This window comes from Eublepharis macularius, chromosome 8 (genome assembly GCF_028583425.1).
Source record: "Eublepharis macularius isolate TG4126 chromosome 8, MPM_Emac_v1.0, whole genome shotgun sequence".
Classification (NCBI taxonomy): Eukaryota; Metazoa; Chordata; class Lepidosauria; order Squamata; family Eublepharidae; genus Eublepharis; species Eublepharis macularius.
Window position 1 is genome coordinate 100,640,065 of NC_072797.1, and position 17,931 is coordinate 100,657,995.

At 40.1% G+C, this 17,931-nt stretch overlaps 2 protein-coding genes across 4 annotated transcripts in view; both read right to left on the reverse strand.

Annotated features, from left to right (window-relative positions):
• ENTREP1 (endosomal transmembrane epsin interactor 1) overlaps nucleotides 1-125 on the reverse strand; it is a 45,863-nt gene extending 45,738 nt beyond the window's left edge. Inside the window, exon 1 of the mRNA XM_054987506.1 lies at nucleotides 13-125. The gene's annotated coding sequence lies outside the window, so the exon portion shown is untranslated. The remainder of the gene's footprint in view (nucleotides 1-12) is intronic.
• A 9,869-nt stretch (nucleotides 126-9,994) lies between these two features.
• Nucleotides 9,995-17,931, reverse strand: part of TJP2 (tight junction protein 2) — an 88,821-nt gene continuing 80,884 nt past the window's right edge. For all 3 annotated transcript variants that reach the window (XM_054986441.1, XM_054986440.1, XM_054986442.1), the window contains 9 exons: nucleotides 17,219-17,314; nucleotides 17,038-17,117; nucleotides 16,705-16,915; nucleotides 15,614-15,714; nucleotides 14,980-15,192; nucleotides 14,223-14,333; nucleotides 13,526-13,852; nucleotides 12,365-12,450; nucleotides 9,995-10,790 (listed from right to left, as the gene is read on the reverse strand). In XM_054986441.1, coding sequence (XP_054842416.1) covers nucleotides 10,631-10,790; nucleotides 12,365-12,450; nucleotides 13,526-13,852; nucleotides 14,223-14,333; nucleotides 14,980-15,192; nucleotides 15,614-15,714; nucleotides 16,705-16,915; nucleotides 17,038-17,117; nucleotides 17,219-17,314 — 1,385 coding nt within the window. In that variant the 3' untranslated portion in view covers nucleotides 9,995-10,630. The remainder of the gene's footprint in view (nucleotides 10,791-12,364; nucleotides 12,451-13,525; nucleotides 13,853-14,222; nucleotides 14,334-14,979; nucleotides 15,193-15,613; nucleotides 15,715-16,704; nucleotides 16,916-17,037; nucleotides 17,118-17,218; nucleotides 17,315-17,931) is intronic.

The window sequence follows — 17,931 nt, forward strand, 5'->3', positions numbered from 1 at the left end:
AAATCATCTTACCAATCCTGGAGATGTCCCAGAGATTCTCGTTGATGGAAAGAATGGGAGAGCGCTTTGCCAATCTGAAAGGAAAAGGAGAGAGATAGCAAGGAGGTATTCCTTCCTTTCTCTCCTCCTAGCTTCTTAGACTCCATGGTTTTCTTGCTTATTTTTATACAGTTTTGGCCTACATCATCCCATTCAAATTCACCAATGAGATTCTTCAGAGTCATTCCTGGCACTGGAAATCACCTAAAAATTGTAACATTTGCAGAATTTGCGCTGAGATCGTGACATCTGTAAAACGGTCAGGTCATTCTGATCCCTTAATATTTGTTATCATTACTCATATGAATATCATGTATCAGCAAAAATCCCCTAGATCTTAGCTTATTGCCACGTTTCCATTCAAAGGTTCATTTAGACTCCATTTTGTTTGGTTCAGTATATCCTTAGTTCCTTATGATTAAGGCCTATGTGATTGATATATGTATAGTGATTGCTGAGTTATTTCATGTAGAGATATAATGAGATTGATTGAGCTGTGAATATATGGATATATGCATGCATGTATATGTGTTTCCAGCAAAACAATCATGTGGTTAGTGTCAGCGTGATGTTATAGTCAAGGCAGTGTTTCTAAGTGACTTGAACTAGTATTGGACTGTTAGAGTTTCCTCTTTAAGACCAAAAGCTCTTAAAAGAATCTCTCTTGCTGTGGATTTTCCTCTTTTTCCTCTCTTTAATTGTGTTCTCATGATTGCTAGTGTGTGCACAGTGTTTTCTTTCTTTAGACATAAGAGTAGATGTGAAAGTTACTGTGTTTTAACGTCTTTGAATCTTAAAAAGTCAGAAAGATTGTCTGTTTGAAATAAGCCTCTGAGTTTGCTATTCGTCAGCCCCCCCCCCTTTTCTGCTAGGTTTCTGTGACACTGAGCATGGTCAGATTCTGGCCGCCTGACAAGATACTGACCTGCTATCGATTTTTGCTTCTGTACACTGGCTAATGCAAACAGCAAAAGCAAACACTACTTGTCCTCTCCTGTTCAGAATATGTCGTTTTGGAATCTGTCCCAAATGAGCATAGCTTAATGTCAAGTAAAATATTCTGGTGCTTTCCATACTTAAAAATGGAGTTCAGGATTATAGAAAATAGGCTGGCTTCACTATACAGGAATACAACATCTTCCCCTCTTGATTGGGAATGATAAGGAAGACGTAGGTTTCCAAATTCACAATCACGCCACAAACAGACCAACCTGAGCCGTCAGGCTGCGTTATCTAGGCACAGGGTTTTTGAATGCTGCTCCCCGACAATGAAAACTCTAGCCCATGACAAAATCCTTGCAGCGATTTCAGCTTATGCCTGATCCAAAAGACTATCACCACCAGGAAAAGTAACAAGAATATTTGACAAAGAAGCAAAACAGTAATAGGGTGTGTCACAAACCTTAAAAAGCTTGCTGCGGTTGGGCTGAGAACATCAAAGAAAATGGAGGACCACAAAGATTCTCCTCCTATGGTGGCTATCCTTTCTGCCACTTTTAAGATTCAAGACCCATCATGTTGAACTTCCATTGCTATTGAATCTCCTGTCTGCTTAACTGTCTGTAGGTGTTTCTGCAGCTCAGGATGTTGGACTAGCTTTCTTAAAACGTCCAAATCCATTCCTAAAGTTACAGGTTGTATGTTTGTACAAATGTGGATGCTGCTACATTAGTTGAGCTGTCCATTGAGGAATATGATAATGAAAATTACATCCTCTGATTTGCGTTACGTAACAATAGCAGCGGCTTATCTGTGGTGATACATAAAATAACTGAAATTCATCCACATGGATTAGAGGACAGTGTGTTCTCACACAAATGCATCCAGAACCAACATATACTACAGAAGATCCCCATTCAGACATAATTTCAAAAGTACAACGTTGTGTTCCATTCAGGTTCTCGTGAAAACATTCATCTCTTTGCTGAAAATTATAATCCTCACAAATGAAGCCTAAGTTATCATAATACACACATCCTTCCATGTTAAGAGTCTCCCATTTACCTTGTTTCATATAGGCCCAAGAGTGATGGTCTGTAGCATACATGACTAAACCTTCTGACACTTGGATTCCTAAAGGTACAATAGGGTATACATCATAGTAATCAGTTTGATATACAGTGAGTACAAATGCTGTGACTTTAGATTGAAGAGGATCATATGTAAAATTTACTAACTTCCACCAATCAACCAAATCCCGTTCTCCTTGGGTTACGTTATTCCAAAGCAAAGATCTGATTTCTATGGGCAAATTCCCCAATAACCCTTCTCGAATGATTTGCATAACTACCATTTGAGTGAGATCTTGCGCTTGAGTGCAGGCCAAAGCCAGCGCACTACTTATCTGTAATGATGCAAGTCCTTGCACCACAGCTTCCTCATCTTTCTGTTCTACCTGTTGCCAAAAGGGTAAAATACTAGCTATCATCTTCTGTCCTGCACCTAGCTTAACCAATGATGAAGCAATTGGAGTTCCCATTTTCTTTATATCTGCGGTAGTATAACTAATCTTGTTAGCTAGCACTTCTATGTCCATTGCGTCCAATGCTCCAGCTGCTAATCCTGATGCTCCCAATATAGTGTCCAATCCTCTGGCAAAACGAGTCTTAGCCAGCTGAACTGTGTACCACAAATCTATCCAATTCTTCCATCCTTCATGACTTGTTGTAACATATGGAGCACATTCCGGAACTGCTTGAGATATGTTTAATCCTGTCAAATCCAATCTGATTTCCTTCAAAGAGCGAACCGGAGTTAGCATTGCTCTCATCTTATGGTCCTTTTTCACGACATGGGGACCAATTAAAGGATGTTTTCGTGGTTTCAGCAGATCATTTTCCCCTGCTACTACTTCAAATTGAAGAACTTTCCCTGGTTGTTGTAATCGATAAATACCAGCTTCTGCAGGAACGGATGAAAATTGTCGATGGCACTGATATCGAAATGTTATGAATGGCTGTTGACGGTTACATTCGCTGCCATCTAGTTGTACATCCCATTGCGGTGGACCCCATTCGCCAATCTCAGTAGTATCTAACTTCCATATCGTCTGTTGACAAGTTCCGTTTATAACAAATTCTCTACCGGACAGAGTCAATAGCGTACTGTTGAGATTTTGCCATCTCTCAGCCATCTGAGTTCCATTAAACCCCGTAAGTGTAAAAATAGGAATGTATCCTGTAGCCGTGAATGCAAAAGCGTTAACTTTCAAAACAGCGCAATTTGTTTCATTGTTGGAAACCGTGAATTTCCCAAACCTTTCCTTTATAAGTCTCCCTTTGTAATGGTATTCCATGGAACAATCTGCTATTGCATTGGTGTCTTCTGGCTCATCTCCATTCCATATACAGATGTTGTGAGCATACCCTGGTATGTCTCTCAGCATGTGCTGAGAGTGCAGTATATGAGCATGTGCAGTATATGCCAAATTCTTCCAGAAATTGTCACCCGTGTTCCAATTAGTTCCTCCCCTGAAATTTCACAATCCATGGCATCATCTTCCCCTTGAGCCATCATCCAAACAATATTCCCTTCCATGGGATCCCATTGTACTAAACTCCTATCACACCAAGCCAATCTGTCAGGACACATTGCTGCTGTTCCTGTCAGGGTGCATAACCCAACTTCTGGTCTTGGAAGAGAAAATCCTTCCTCTCCTCTATCATTTCCTGCTGCTGGGGAAATCATTGGTGGTCCCACCAAATGTCTTTCTCCTGATGCAGGTTCCCCCTCTGGCTGGGTGTGGGTATCTAAATCTTCTCCCAAATCCTCTGATTCCTCAACAACATCTCCCTCTCGTGGAGGATGGATTGCCAAATGTGATGTTGGAGTTGCGGCTGGTTTTCTTGGGGGTGTTGGTACATTTGGTACTGGTGGTTGAAGAATTGCTCTGCCTATACACTCTTCTATGGGTTCCCCATCTCCTATTAACTTTATCATGCATCCCCCTCCATCAGAGCATTGGGCTCTTGATTCCCGTCTAGACCAAATGCAAACGTATGAATCATTTAAATTGTGTGCTTCAAGAATGATGTTTATGAACAGCAATCCAACAGTTTCTGAATGAATGAATGGTTTTCCCTCATATGGACATCGCTTTCCAGTCTCACTCACCAGTATCACTCGAGGTCTGGTGGGTATCCAGGAAATCCGATATCTTTTGCAAGTACCTGTGAACAGACCTGTTCCACAGACATCGTCCATGCTGGAAGGGCATCTTTCTGGTTGTCCCTTCTGCATTATATCTGAAACCTTAGTTACCAAATCATGAGCATTTTGTAACGTTTGGAGCACTGGTTGAGCTTGTGGATTGTCCCTAGGTTCTGAGTTTCCTGCACGTGTTTCTCCCAGTAACCATTTGAACACTTCCACTCTGGAAGCTTCCCCTTCACAACTCACCAGATTGGTCTCCCAAACACATATTTCCCCTTCTGTCTGTAGTCCAAATAGATAGGGTCCTTCTAGACCTCCATCTAGAAAAACATGGGATGTTTTGGTTGTGGGTATGCGAACGTGACATTTTGTATTCCCATATTGCTTTGAGAGTGTGCATGTACTGTCGTGTAGAAGAAGGATGCTCATGTCCAGAATTGATGTGGATGGTTGTGGGCACTGGAATCCGTGAATTGATATTCTTTCTGTCACTCTACTGACTGTGGTTGCGTTCCACAAGCAGTACCATCCCCTTGGAAGTTCAGTCTGGGGTGACGTCACTCCCCAACCTGTCCTCTCAGAGGTGGGTGACCCTTCAAGTGCTACTATGGATTCCTTTGTTGAACTGGTCTTTTGGAGAATGTCTGGACTCGAAGCAAGGGGTGCTTCATCTTCCTCTTCCCCCTCTGGGTCACATGTCAGTAGGGAAATGTCCCACTCACATGCTCTTTCTTCCCACAGAACTGTCCCCATCAAGACTGGGTCTTGATCTTTTGTTCCTATAAACACATGTTCCATTTCTCCCACTGGGAGAGATATCTGACAATTTCTGGCCTTTTGTTGAATTTGAATGGAACATATGCCCCTGTGATAATGAAATCTTATACTCACCTGTCCCTCGAGGTCTTTTCATAACTCCTGTGGTGATTCTCCACAATTTATCCTACTCACTCGAGTATCTGGGGTAACTCGTCTCACACTTTCCGGATTCCAAACACAACTCCATGTATCGGGTAATTGAGACCATTTCAAAGTTAAGAAATAAGTGTATCCGTCACTCTGGATCCATTATTCGAATCAGTTTGCTGATCAGGTGCGACGTGTGCGTTGCCGCTGGAACTTCTGGAGGTGGTACGATCCAAAAGAAGAACAGGGCAAACAGCAAAACAAAAAAGAACAAACAGCAACAACATCTCATGCACATTGTCTCTCATCTGTCTGGTTCAGTCTTTTCCATAGAATCTCCAATCCTGAAAATAAATTGTACAATGCTTCTTGGCTACTATCTCTAAATATGCACGCATAAAATCTTAAACTTATATTACTAAAACAAATTGTTCTTATACTATAATATGCAATAACAACATTTTACCATAACAAGTAACATAACATTTTCATGTAGAACTGAGAAAGCTGGAAATATGCATCATGGTTCATTCTATGTTCCTTTCCAGGCCTTCAATTGAGATGAATGAATGAAACCAGAGAATGCATGGGTATGGATTGTTGATTTCGTCCATTTGCATGGTCAGATGAGCAAAATTGGCTTGGAGGAGCATAGGGGAGAAGTGGTTGTGGAGATATGAAGGACCACGACCATGAAGGGCTTTGTTGAATATCTTGAATTGTGCCTGGGTAAATGATGGGTAGCCGATGGAGAGAGTAATATGCATGTACCTCTTAGCTCCTGGTAATAACTAAGCTGCAGCATTTTGCAGCAGCTGGAGTCTCGAAGTTGATTCAAGGGGATACCTATGTAAAGTGCTTTATAGTAGTCTAGTCTTGATGTTACGGTGGCCTGAATCCAAGTGGCTATATCAGTCCTGTCAAGGTAGAAGCTATCTTGAAGTGCTTTTTGCCACTGCATAAACTTGCTTCTGAAGCAGTAATGTTGGCTCCTCTTTAACCCCTAGGCTATTAACAGTCTTCAAGAGTCAGCTGAATCCCCTCAAAAGTGGGAGCCACAATGTCCTTCAAGATATTTGCCTTCTCAACCAGCATTAATCTCTGTCTTGCCAGGATTTACTTTCAATTTGTTCATTCTTAGCTATTTAACCACAGCAGACTGGCAGAGATTCAGGACCTCTGCTGCATCACCAGGTGATTTGGATAAAGATATAGAGCTGTGTGTCATCAGCATATTGATGACAGCCAGTCCCCAAACTATAAATGATTTGTCCTAATGGCTTTACCATAGAGGTTGAATAGAATGAGGATATGACTATGCTCTGTGAAACCCCACAGGATACGTCCCACACTAGTAACTCTTCTACAACATTTCAGGTAGGTAGCCATGTTGGTTCCCACTATTCAATGGCATCAGACCTGATTCATTGATCCACATGCTAGTGTATGTTGTGGAGTTTAGACTGTGTATCCTGGTAAATGAACTACATGGGCCCTCAACATATTTCTTTCAGTATCTTTTACAAAAGGCAGCTTTGGAGTATTCAAGGAGTTGGGCAAGTGGCATACATCCTCTGAGCCACTCGATTTCAAAGGGTATGCTGGATATCCCAGAATAGCCCAATCTTGTTAGATCTTGAATGCTAAGCAGGCTCAGCCCTTGGATGGGAGACCACCAAGGAAAGTCCAGGGTCATTACGCAGAGGAAAGCAATGGCAATCCTCCTCTGAGTGGCTCCTGTCTTGAAAACGATGGGGCCAGCATGTCGTCTGTGACTTGATGGCAAAAAAAAAGTTTCTTGTGAGCTGTTATCTGGGTGGTATAGAGACTAAATGAATAATGTGGTTACATGTGCTCCCTTAGTAAACTACCATAGAGTGAATGGCTGCCTATGCCTACCCAGACTTCTGATCCAAACAAGCTGCGTAGCATTGTTAAAGAGACTTCCCTGCATCTCACTTAGAAAAACCATGGTTCTGCTATCAATAGAAGAAAGTTAAAAAGACATTCATGACCACTGTGATTAATGAAGACATTCCTTGTGACCACAGCTTTACAATACTCTGAGCATGATATTTTGGTTAGTGCTTATATGTGCTCCACTAAATCACAAATAATTATGGTTAGGAAGGGGAAAGGCAACTTTCCTTGCTGGGAATTCCCTTAAGCCAAGGTTTCCCTGGAGAGCACCTGGTAATTGGCTGCCACCACTCTGGTACCTCTTGAGAACATCTAGACTGATGTTTCAGCTCAATCCTAGCAAATAACAAAGTAACAGGGTGGAAACCCCGGAAAATACCTTATAGCAAACTATGTATCACCCAAGTTGTCTGGCAAATAGGGAAGAGATGCAGAGAAATATCCCAGAGAAATATATTGTACAAGAGAGTATATTGTACTCTCTACGAGAGAGTAGAATGTGAGCTGAGAAGAATTCTATGAAGCACTCTGCTACTGTGTAAATAGACAGAAATAAGTGTGGCTTTTTACCTATGCAGCCGATCACTTACCTGCATCATTAACAGCGGAATCTGAGAACATCTTAACTTGTCATTACCAATTCCCTACACCAGTTTGGTGTAGTGGGTAAGAGTGGCAGGAATCTAATCCGGAGAATCAGGTTTGATTCCCCACTCTTCTGCTTGAAGTCAGCTGGGTGACCTTGGGTCAGTCACAGCTCTTCTATAGCTCTCTCATTCACCTCATAGTGTGCTTGTTGTGGGGATAACAACATACTTTGTAAACTGCTCTGAGTAGGTGTTAAGTTGTCCTGAAGGGAGGTATATAAATCAAATGTTATTATTTTAGCTTGTGTTCTGGGATCCCTAAGCCTTCATTTTAAGAAAGGAGCTAAGGCACTTACAAATTCACAGCTATTCAAATAATATAGTGTAAGTTAACATGTATCTTTATTTACCTTTCATTTATGAATAGTAAACATGTTGTTCAGCTTCACGTATCATGATCACTTACAAATTTAACTCCCCATTGTCACACATTGCCTTGGTCTTGGGCAGGCAGAAATCTTATAATGCAGTTTTCCCCCAAGTACTTGCTACATAGGTACTGATGAATTTATACCGATACATCTGTACAAGGCACAGCATCTCCTCAATACACTAACAAATGTGCATTAGACGATGGCACAAGACGCATACTAGAGCACAACATGGGACTAGAGGAATGGTGTGAGATCCAAGGACAAAGCTCAATATAAATGTTGACCAAGTTTTCTATAACATGTTATATGACATTACGCTGACACCTCAGATTGAGTTAATTCTAGTTTTGCCTATTAAAAACAAACAACACATAATACACGTTCTTTTATTAGTGGTTGAAGTCAGGCCACATTGTGGACACCAAGACCATGTCTTCTGAAATACCTCAGTGATTTGAGCTGTTCTAAGCAGCAGTAGAAAAGGATGCATATATCAACTGTGCTTTTCACTCTGGTTTTATTGTAAAATTTCTCTTCCTGCACAAACTTCTTTAAACCTGGATCCAACCAGCTTTTCTGCTGGTTAAAAGGAAGGGGGACTAAGTTCCAGAGCAGCCATAAGTTACCCATGAGGATTAAGCTAAAGACAGCCATCCTGCACATAACACAAGACTGTGAGACTCTCTGCTGTCATGCTGCAAGACTCATGATGACCCTGTCAGCAGAAGCCACAAAAACATAAAGCATTGAGATAACTTACAGTGAAATCCTAAGGAGAATTACTCAAGGCTAAGCCCATTGAAATCAATTAGATTCATGTGGTGAATAATGCTACAACTTAGGGACAGGGGCTCATGTGCTATGTCATGTCAGCAGCATAAACTATGCAGTAGCTGTAATGCAAGTCTGGACTCCAAAGAATGTTAACTGAAGCAAAATAGCCTCTACTTTTAGTTTCTGTAGTTTGCTATAGTTTATAAATACTGAAAATAGATGTAATTTTGTTACATTTTTATGATGCCTTCCCACTCATGAGTTCAGAAGTATCATATGTTTTTTCCAGTTGATATCCGAAACCCAAACCCATTTAATTTCAGAAATGAGCGTACAACAGATATCCTCAAGACTATTAGGCCCAGTTCCAGCAAGGCTACTGTGAAAAAGTTAATCCCCCTATGTTTTGCCACGTTACCCCACCCTCTGCTAAAGAAAAAGTGTACATTTACAAAATGGTGTCCTTGGCCTGTAGATTTCAAGAAGTACCAGGATAAGGATACACAAGAATGGAAGAGGATGAACAACAATTAGTGTATCTATTACCTGGGAAAACATGTCCTTCATGCTGTAATACATATACAGTGAACAAACCTGGTAACAATCTGTCTAATGAGGTAATGACTATTGTTTGTATCAACCAAAAGTTTCACCAATAAGGTTAGAGTTTTAAAAAAGAAACCTGTAGGATAACGTTTAGGGCACAACACTAGGCAAAGAAACATCCAAATTTGTAACAGAAGGTCTTTTAAAAGGTAGCATTTTCTCATACAGGAGCTTTGGCACTACAGAGTTCACATCCAGGTCTACGAGGACATAAATTGCCAGTAAAGCACGAGATTACCATGCGACAAATGTCTATTACACCACTTTGATCTCTCCTGCATTAAAACCTCATGTAGACTACAATATGGTCTTAAATGAGACGGGGATATATTAAATATCTTGACATTCTTCTGCAGCTCTTCCAAATCAATTCTTCTCGAGAGATTATGAGTTGCAAGGGGAAAAGGGGAGGGGGGAAAACACATACTAGTTGACCAAAAGCAGAAGTGTAGGTAAAAAGTCCTAATTATTTCCATTCCATTGAAATGGATGATTTAGAAATAACAGAACTTGTTAATAATCAGAGCACAATTAAATTTAGTTTTTAAAATAAAAGGAAGAATGCCAACATTTTGTAGAATATATCCCTTTATTATGTCATGACATGTAAAGTTAAGACACAAATAGCATTTCTACATAACATTTTTAATCTTGGTGCTTTCCAGCCTTGCAATGGCCAGTCTACAGAGTAATCATTTCATATTTAAAGTTGTTCTTTATGGAAAATCATATACAGATCTTTTTTAATGTAGAAAAATAGCATCCATGGAGAAAATTGTAGTCATGAAATATACAAAAGTTAGGCAACAGAAACATCATGACTTTGCACAAGCATCAGATGTCACAGAACAACTGAAGACACCGTAAAAAAGGCACTTTTTCTCGTACTAAAGCCTGGTATTTTATCAAGTTTCCACTGTGTCACAATAGTTAAAAAGGCAATTTTAATCAGGAAGAGAGAATGTTAAAAATACAAGATGCCAGAAATTAATACAAACTCTTAAAATAGATTTTTTTGGTCCTTTTGTAAAATAGGCAACAGTGTTCAGGCAACAATGATTCCTTCCCTCCCATACTTACATGAACTTCAGTTCTGCCATTCCAGTGTGTAGGTACAGTTTGTTTATTAGCAACCCCAAGGACACACCTTTTGAAACCATCCAGAGCTCTGTTTTGGCTGGGCAATTGTCTCACAAAACAATGGTCACAAGCCTATAATTCTGTATCCCTGTATCTAGCCGGCTGTCCATAATAACCACGTTTAGACTGGTCTGATAGCTGCTTTCGATAGTCCTCCTCCTCTGCATCACTGCCATAACTTCCTTGTTTATCTAGGTAAGATCTAGCAGGTGGTTTCTGAGGCTCTGGAGGTCTGGAATTAATACAACAAAATAAACCAAGTTAGTTTTGACACAGTACTGGGGGGGGGGCAATATTTACATGAACGCAAGTGCTGCCAAGAAACGTTTCCCCGTGAGAATGAAAACTTCTTCTGTAGAAGTCTAGCCCCCCCCACCATGTTCAGCATCCATGTAAAAGGTAAAGGTAGTCCCCTGTGCAAGCACCAAGTCATTACTGACCCATGGGGGGACATCACATCACAACGTTTTCTTGGCAGACTTTTTACAGTGTGGTTTGCCACTGCCTTCCCCGGTCATCTACACTTTACCCCCAGGAAACTGGGTACTCATTTTACCAACATCTTATTTCGCTGAGAGAGCTGATGGCATTTTGCTGCCTGAGGCAGAACATCCAACAAAGTTTTACACACTCCTGCCCCCCGAATAGTTTATACATTTTTTTTTTACTTTTGTTGTATTGTAGGTACAACCACATCAACAATAAAACCTGAAATTAAGTATTATAATTGACAAACTTGTTACCATTTAACAACACTTCAAAATCTGCTGAGACAAGCTGCTTGCAGGACACTGTTGGCACTCATGGCAAATAGTTTCCAGCAATACTACTTCTGTATGGAATAATGCCACAGGGAATACCCTTTGGGTAGAACTTACAAAATGGCAGCAGTAACATTTCAGATCAGCTTTCACTTAGAGCTAGACTTTCTTCAGCATTCCAAAGCTATAGATCACTGAAAATGTTCTCTGAATTGTTTGTGGCCATGAATATAACCTTCCTTCTGCTATAGTGGCTTCCTTTTTAGCCACGGTGATAAAGAAACAAGATTTTCATGAGTTTAGATAGTTTAAAGTGATAATGACGAGTTATGTCTATGTGAATTGGGTATGTTCAAGTGTACAGTTCATATTTTGTTGGTGTTTGTATGGCTTATGGCTTCGGCCGGAAAAGCAATAAACATTTATTATTATTATTATAACCTTCCTTTATAGCTTTCATGTAGGTTTATGTTGAACAACAATTAATTTCCTTTTTCTTCTTCTAATTCATACTCTCTTTTCTTTAGTGGTGCTGCCATCCAATATGTTCATTAAAATTAGTTATAATTAGAGATGGGCATGGACCAAAATACAAACCAAAGTTCATGACGAACTGAACTGGTTCGTGGCTCGTGAACCAGCAGTTTGTCAGAGCCCATTTCTGACGAACCGCCACGAACTTTAGGCTGGTTCATTTGGTTCGTCACTGTAGACAGCCTGGCACCGATCAATCAGCTTCCTAGGCAAATGGGGATGGACTTCCTGCAGGCCTTCTGCTGGCCCAGAAGGGACCCTCTGCTGACCCAGAAGTGACGTTCTCATGAACCAAATGAACCAGTTCACGAACTTTACAAAGAAAAGAAGTGAGATTTCATAGGATGCTGCAGTTTACTAGAATCTTATTTGCTCTCTTATTCAAGAAGTAATTTCTGGAAAGCATGACAGATCCTACCATACTCTTAATTTTGTAAACAAGCTGAAGACACTACAAGCATAACACCTTTTTAAAAAAATTGACAAGAACATCTCCAAGCTAGTTCCTTACCTTGAAGTCTGTACTCTGTTCTGCTCTGGCTTCTGTGTTTTGATCGGGACAGCATAAATGTCTGGGTGTCTTTGGGCTATTTCCACCTGGAAAAAGACAATACATTACCAGATCCTTTAAAAGTTTCTCCTTAACTTATAAGTAGAAGATTAACTTAACACTGTTCAGTGCAATCGATTCCACCTCTACTAACATGCTCTGTTTCTGTATTTTACAGAAAGTCACATTGTTTTAAAAATTATATAAAGTAGCAGAGAACAAAGCTATTCTGTGCTGTTAATAGCAATGGAGAACTCTTCAAAGTTAGACCTTTTGGAGGGAAATGATAAAAAGAATGGAATGTTTGGATTCTGCCTGAATAACCCAAGAGTTGTTTTTACTGGATTTTGTTCAATTTTAATTATGGAAACAATTTTCTTATTGATGTATTGTCGAAGGCTTTCACGGCCAGAGAACGATGGTTGTTGTGGGTTTTCCGGGCTGTATTGACATGGTCTTGGCATTGTAGTTCCTGATGTTTCGCCAGCAGCTGTGGCTGGCATCTTCAGAGGTGTGGCACCAAAAGACAGAGATCTCTCAGTGTCACAGTGTGGAAAAGATGTTGGCAGGTCATTTATATCTACTCAGGAGGGGCACAGGGCACAGTATCTTATTCCAGGACACCAAAATCCTGGACAACACTTCCAACTACTTTGTCAGACTGCACAGGGAAGCCATTGAAATTCACAAGCATAAGCAAAACTTCAACAGGAAAGAAGAAACCTTAAGAATGAACAGAGCATGGTTTCCAGTTCTGAAAAACACCAGGCTAACAAAACACTCTATACCCGACAATAGCCCTGCAGAGAAGATTAGCACATCAAGCACCAATCCATATGCAAAAGAACCTCCTCAGGATACAGTGAAGCCTCCCGCCATTAGCATTCCACACCCTGGGAAACTCTTACAGGATGACTCAGCTCAACCCCACCCCTCCTGAGTAGATATAAATGACCTACCAACATCTTTTCCACACTGTGACACTGTGAAGATGCCAGCCACAGCTGCTGGCAAAACGTCAGGAACTACAATGCCAAGACCACGGCAATACAGCCCAGAAAACCCACAACAACCAATTTTCTTATTCTGTCTAAATGAATATACAGCAGTTTCTCTTCATACCCTGGCATTTTGTGCTTCTTGCAGCTCCTGCATTCTTTGAAGCCTTGCCTTGTGATCCATTTTCTCAAATATTTTAACCTTCCCCAGCACAGACTTTGGTGTATTCTCTTGTTGCACTTCATCATCCTCTGCTCTCTCCTCCACTTCAGTTGGTGGAACTGCAGGCTGAGAGGGTTTCAATATAGGACGCCCAAAGGCAGGCTTGAAGGCTATAGGGGGAGGAGCTGCTTTAGCTGAAGTGTCACTGCTTGCAGTATTAGGGCTGTTTGTTCTGGCTTCATGATTCTTAGGGATATCATATGGATCATCTTTGTTTTGCAATTTACCCTGTGAATGTCAAGGAAATGGAGTTGTGTGTTAATATACTAGTAGCAGTTTTGATACTGAAACAACCAATCAAAAAGTCGTTATACAGCTGCTGGCACCTACAATGCCTACACTATAATGTGAGGTAACCCACAGGAGACTATTAAAATCATGCAAGATTTTGTCTTATCATAGAAAGTGACATAAATAAGAATTTTCTAAACTGATCAATTATATTTTGTGCAAAGGAAAAATAGAAGAATAAAGCACAGCTGAATTTCTTCCTTGCTGCAGTAGGAAACTTTAGAACTGAGATCAAAGCAGTGAATACTGAAAGACATCAGATAAAGACAGAATGAGAATTCTTTTATGTATTTTCTCTCAAAATTACCTTAGGTGGTTCGGGCTTGAATGTTGGAGGAGGGCTGGGATCTCTTAGAACTTCCCTGCTACCAGCTTTTCTCATTTGAGCTCTTGGTTCAGGACTGGTTTTTCTTAAAGTCTACAATACATAGTAGCCCATTAAACATACACCCATATACATGAGACATAACAAAATTTTGCTGCTTCTAGCAAAAGAATCACTATCAAGAATGATTTTATTTATTTATTGCAATTTAGACAATGATTGACAGACAGGACTGGTCTGCAATTCATTTATCTCTGGTAGGCTGCTCCTTCATGACTTCTGAATCTCAACAACTGCCTGGGACTAGGATTATTTTGAGGCAACTGTGTGTGTAAGGTTCACACATCTGCCATGTTTCTGAAACAACTTTTTGAAGAGCTGTTCCTAACTGTAAATCTATGCTACACACAATTCTAAAACAATAGTCCAAAAGACTACAAGTAGAAGCCATAACTGGTTCTCCCCATAGACAACAGTTGCAGCATTTGACTTGTGCAACGTCTATCCACAAGGATCATTTTATAACAAATTAATTTGAAAGCAATCTGCTACTCTTTAAAGCAATACCACCATGCTAAACCATAACTTTTCAGATGTTACCTGGCGTACAAGTATACTGCAATGTAAAGTGGCACTACATTAGGTTCCACCCCCACCCCCCCGAGCCATTACCATTTATGTCAATGTTGAACAATGTGCTTAGAAGAAAGGAACCCAATTTTAATTCCAGCCCTCTCACCTCCTCATGCTGCACAGGTTCTGAAGACCTACTAATGGAAGAGACTCTTGGTTCATTGAGTGGCTCATCAAGCTCATTGTCGGTGTATGCGCCACCTTCACCATCTGTGTCTTCCATGTCACTGATCAGTCTGCTGTCACAACTCAGATAATCAGCACCCATAGCAGTTAAGTATGACATGCGATCTTCAATGTCATCATCCATTCCTTCCAGCTGCAAAAAGGTAGTGTCAAATTACTATGCATTGCAACAAGAAAAAAAACAACTAAGCATTATAAAAATCAGATCATGCAAAAAGGTTCCAGTGTAAGTAATGGCAAGCACATAAAAAGCATTTATATGTCTCTCAACTTCATTACCAATAACAACATGCACACACTATAAAGAGATCTTTGTCTTTTCATACATGCTACAAATATTTCAGCCAAGTTTTTCAACCAATTATCTAAAACAATTGTTGAACACCACTAAGGAGCTTATAATGTTCGGGGGGGGGGGGGGCATTTTTTGTTCATATAGAGCAAATTGCTTTGTATGCATGTAACGCCTCCTTACAGGAAGTCTGGGCACATGTTAGGTTTTCAATAGCATATATATTATGGCATGCATAAAACAAAAATGTCAGACAACTTACCTTTCCTTCTGAAACCCACACTGCTTCACCCTGTTGATGCTGAATAGTATCTTTAAGGCTGCCATACCAGCTGTCATTGGCTGAATTTAGACTGATGGTTGCTGCCGAGATTTTAAAAATATGTAATTAGGGACCTGTGCCAAATAATAGTTCCATACAGCCAGAGGCTCACTACATAATTTTAAAAGGCTTTTTCAACTAGTCAAGGAAGTTACATAGTTTCGTTCATAACGTTAGAGCCCTCCCACAGGTCATATAGTTGCACTAGTCATCATAGGATAAGATACCTAATTAAAATTAAATTAGAAGTATAATTTCCACTGATTGGATTGTGCTTAAACATGACAAAAATCATGCTAAGCTAGAGGTATTTGTATTAAATTCTTTTGTTTCAACGAGGATTTCCAAGATGCACTTATATAGTTCAGAACAGTGTTGTGCATATGGCACTATAATCTTGCATTCAGAATGGCTGACCCAGATTTTCTAGGAAAGGGTGAGAAATATGTAGCCTTCACAAGGCAGCATATTCTGTTACTAAATGTATTCATATTCAGAATGTATATTCTTAGTTATCTAATTTACCATCCAAGGTTGTCCATCCTACAATGAGACTGGATCTTTATTGCATTCTTTCAACATATTTGAAAAACTTGGCTGTATGTTACCTGCTGGAAAGATGGAATAATTTTTTTCTCACAGTAGTTATTATATTGCCTTTTTGGTAATTGAATGTGGTGGGCGAAACCCAATTGTACTAAACTTCAGAGAATGGTCTCTTAGGAGACAAAGGGGCTAGCTCATGTCACATTTATGGTTGAAACACAGATTCAGAACACTGCGCCCTTACCTCGACCTCAGCGACTTCAATAGGATTTGCAGGACAACAAATTATGTCAATTGTTCAGTAAAATGGTATCATAATTACTTTAAGGGCTTCCTTTTAAATGCTGCTTTATAGCTAAGCACTGTCACAACACAGAAGGTAGTCTTTATTAGCCAGAGGCCATCACTTTCTCAGTGCCAATTCAAACTTACAAATAAACAAACACTGTCACAGAAAAGAAGACATGCTATCTATTTGCACCTACCTGTAAAAAGATACGAACAAGTCTTCTTTAGTTTATTTGCCTGGTCATAAAGCTTCCGTGAGCTTTTATTGGATGTGGGAATTAGCCTTTGCCTCATGATTTTCACACCTTGTCTGCTGTCTGGGTTGAAGAAAATGACAATGGGGAACCACTGGGTGTAGTTTAACAGATCCACAGCTTTAGGAGTCACATCCAACAAAGCGTGTTTTTCCTGTTAGAAGGAAGGAAATATGCACATTAAGGAGGAAAAGGGGGGAGCCCTGATCAGCACTGTCAATATCTACTTCTTTGCTTTTATTATGATGGAAAGCAAACAGACCAAAAGATATTTACCAGCTCAATAATTTGCCTCACAGTGTTCAAGCGCACTACACCAGTGGACTTCTCTGAGCCTGCATCTTTAGGTTCTGTTTCTGCAAAAGTAATACATTTTGTAATCTGTTTAATGACTTTTTAAAATGGACCATCAAATATGGAGGAATTCTGTTAAGAAAAGAGCAACAAATAGACTTACTGGCAATTTGATATAGTTCAGGTAAGTCGTTGCACAACTTCTCCATTGCTACATCTGCAATGGGACCAAACACCACCACAGGCCTCTTAAAACCAGCTGCAAGTAGAAATTACATATAACACATGCAAAATTATTAAAAAGCATTAGGTTCTATATTCAAGATTGAGTATTTCTGAAATATAAATGACCTACATGCACACAGTTTTGTCTCAAAGAAAAAAAACTTTTCAAAATTATATTTAAAAGTTCCCAATGGGACTTGCCAGTAGCAGTAGTTGATAACATTATTTAAAATAGGAACTGCTGTATAAAATTATCACTCCAAATAAAGCAAAACTTTACCAAAGTGTTATAAGTACTATAAAATTATTAGGTTTACATTTCAGTAGTTCAACTGCTGTCTGGGCTGGCAGATCCTGGCCCCAACTAGGTTCATCTTGCCTCGACCGGGACCAGGGCTTTTTCAGTTTAAAAGATCTACCGACCTGGTGGAACTCCCTTTTTGTGGAAAAATGGCCCCAGCAAGATCTACTATCTTTTCACCAGGCCTGTAAGACACAGTTGTTCCGCCATCTGAAGAGGACCCCCCCTCTTCAACTGGCCTCCTGCCAGGATGGGGGCATTCTCCTCCCCATCTGTATAACATCTAACAGTTCGCCATCTACCCCACAGGTTCTTGGTTGTAGAGGGATTGTGTAATGTGAATGTCACTG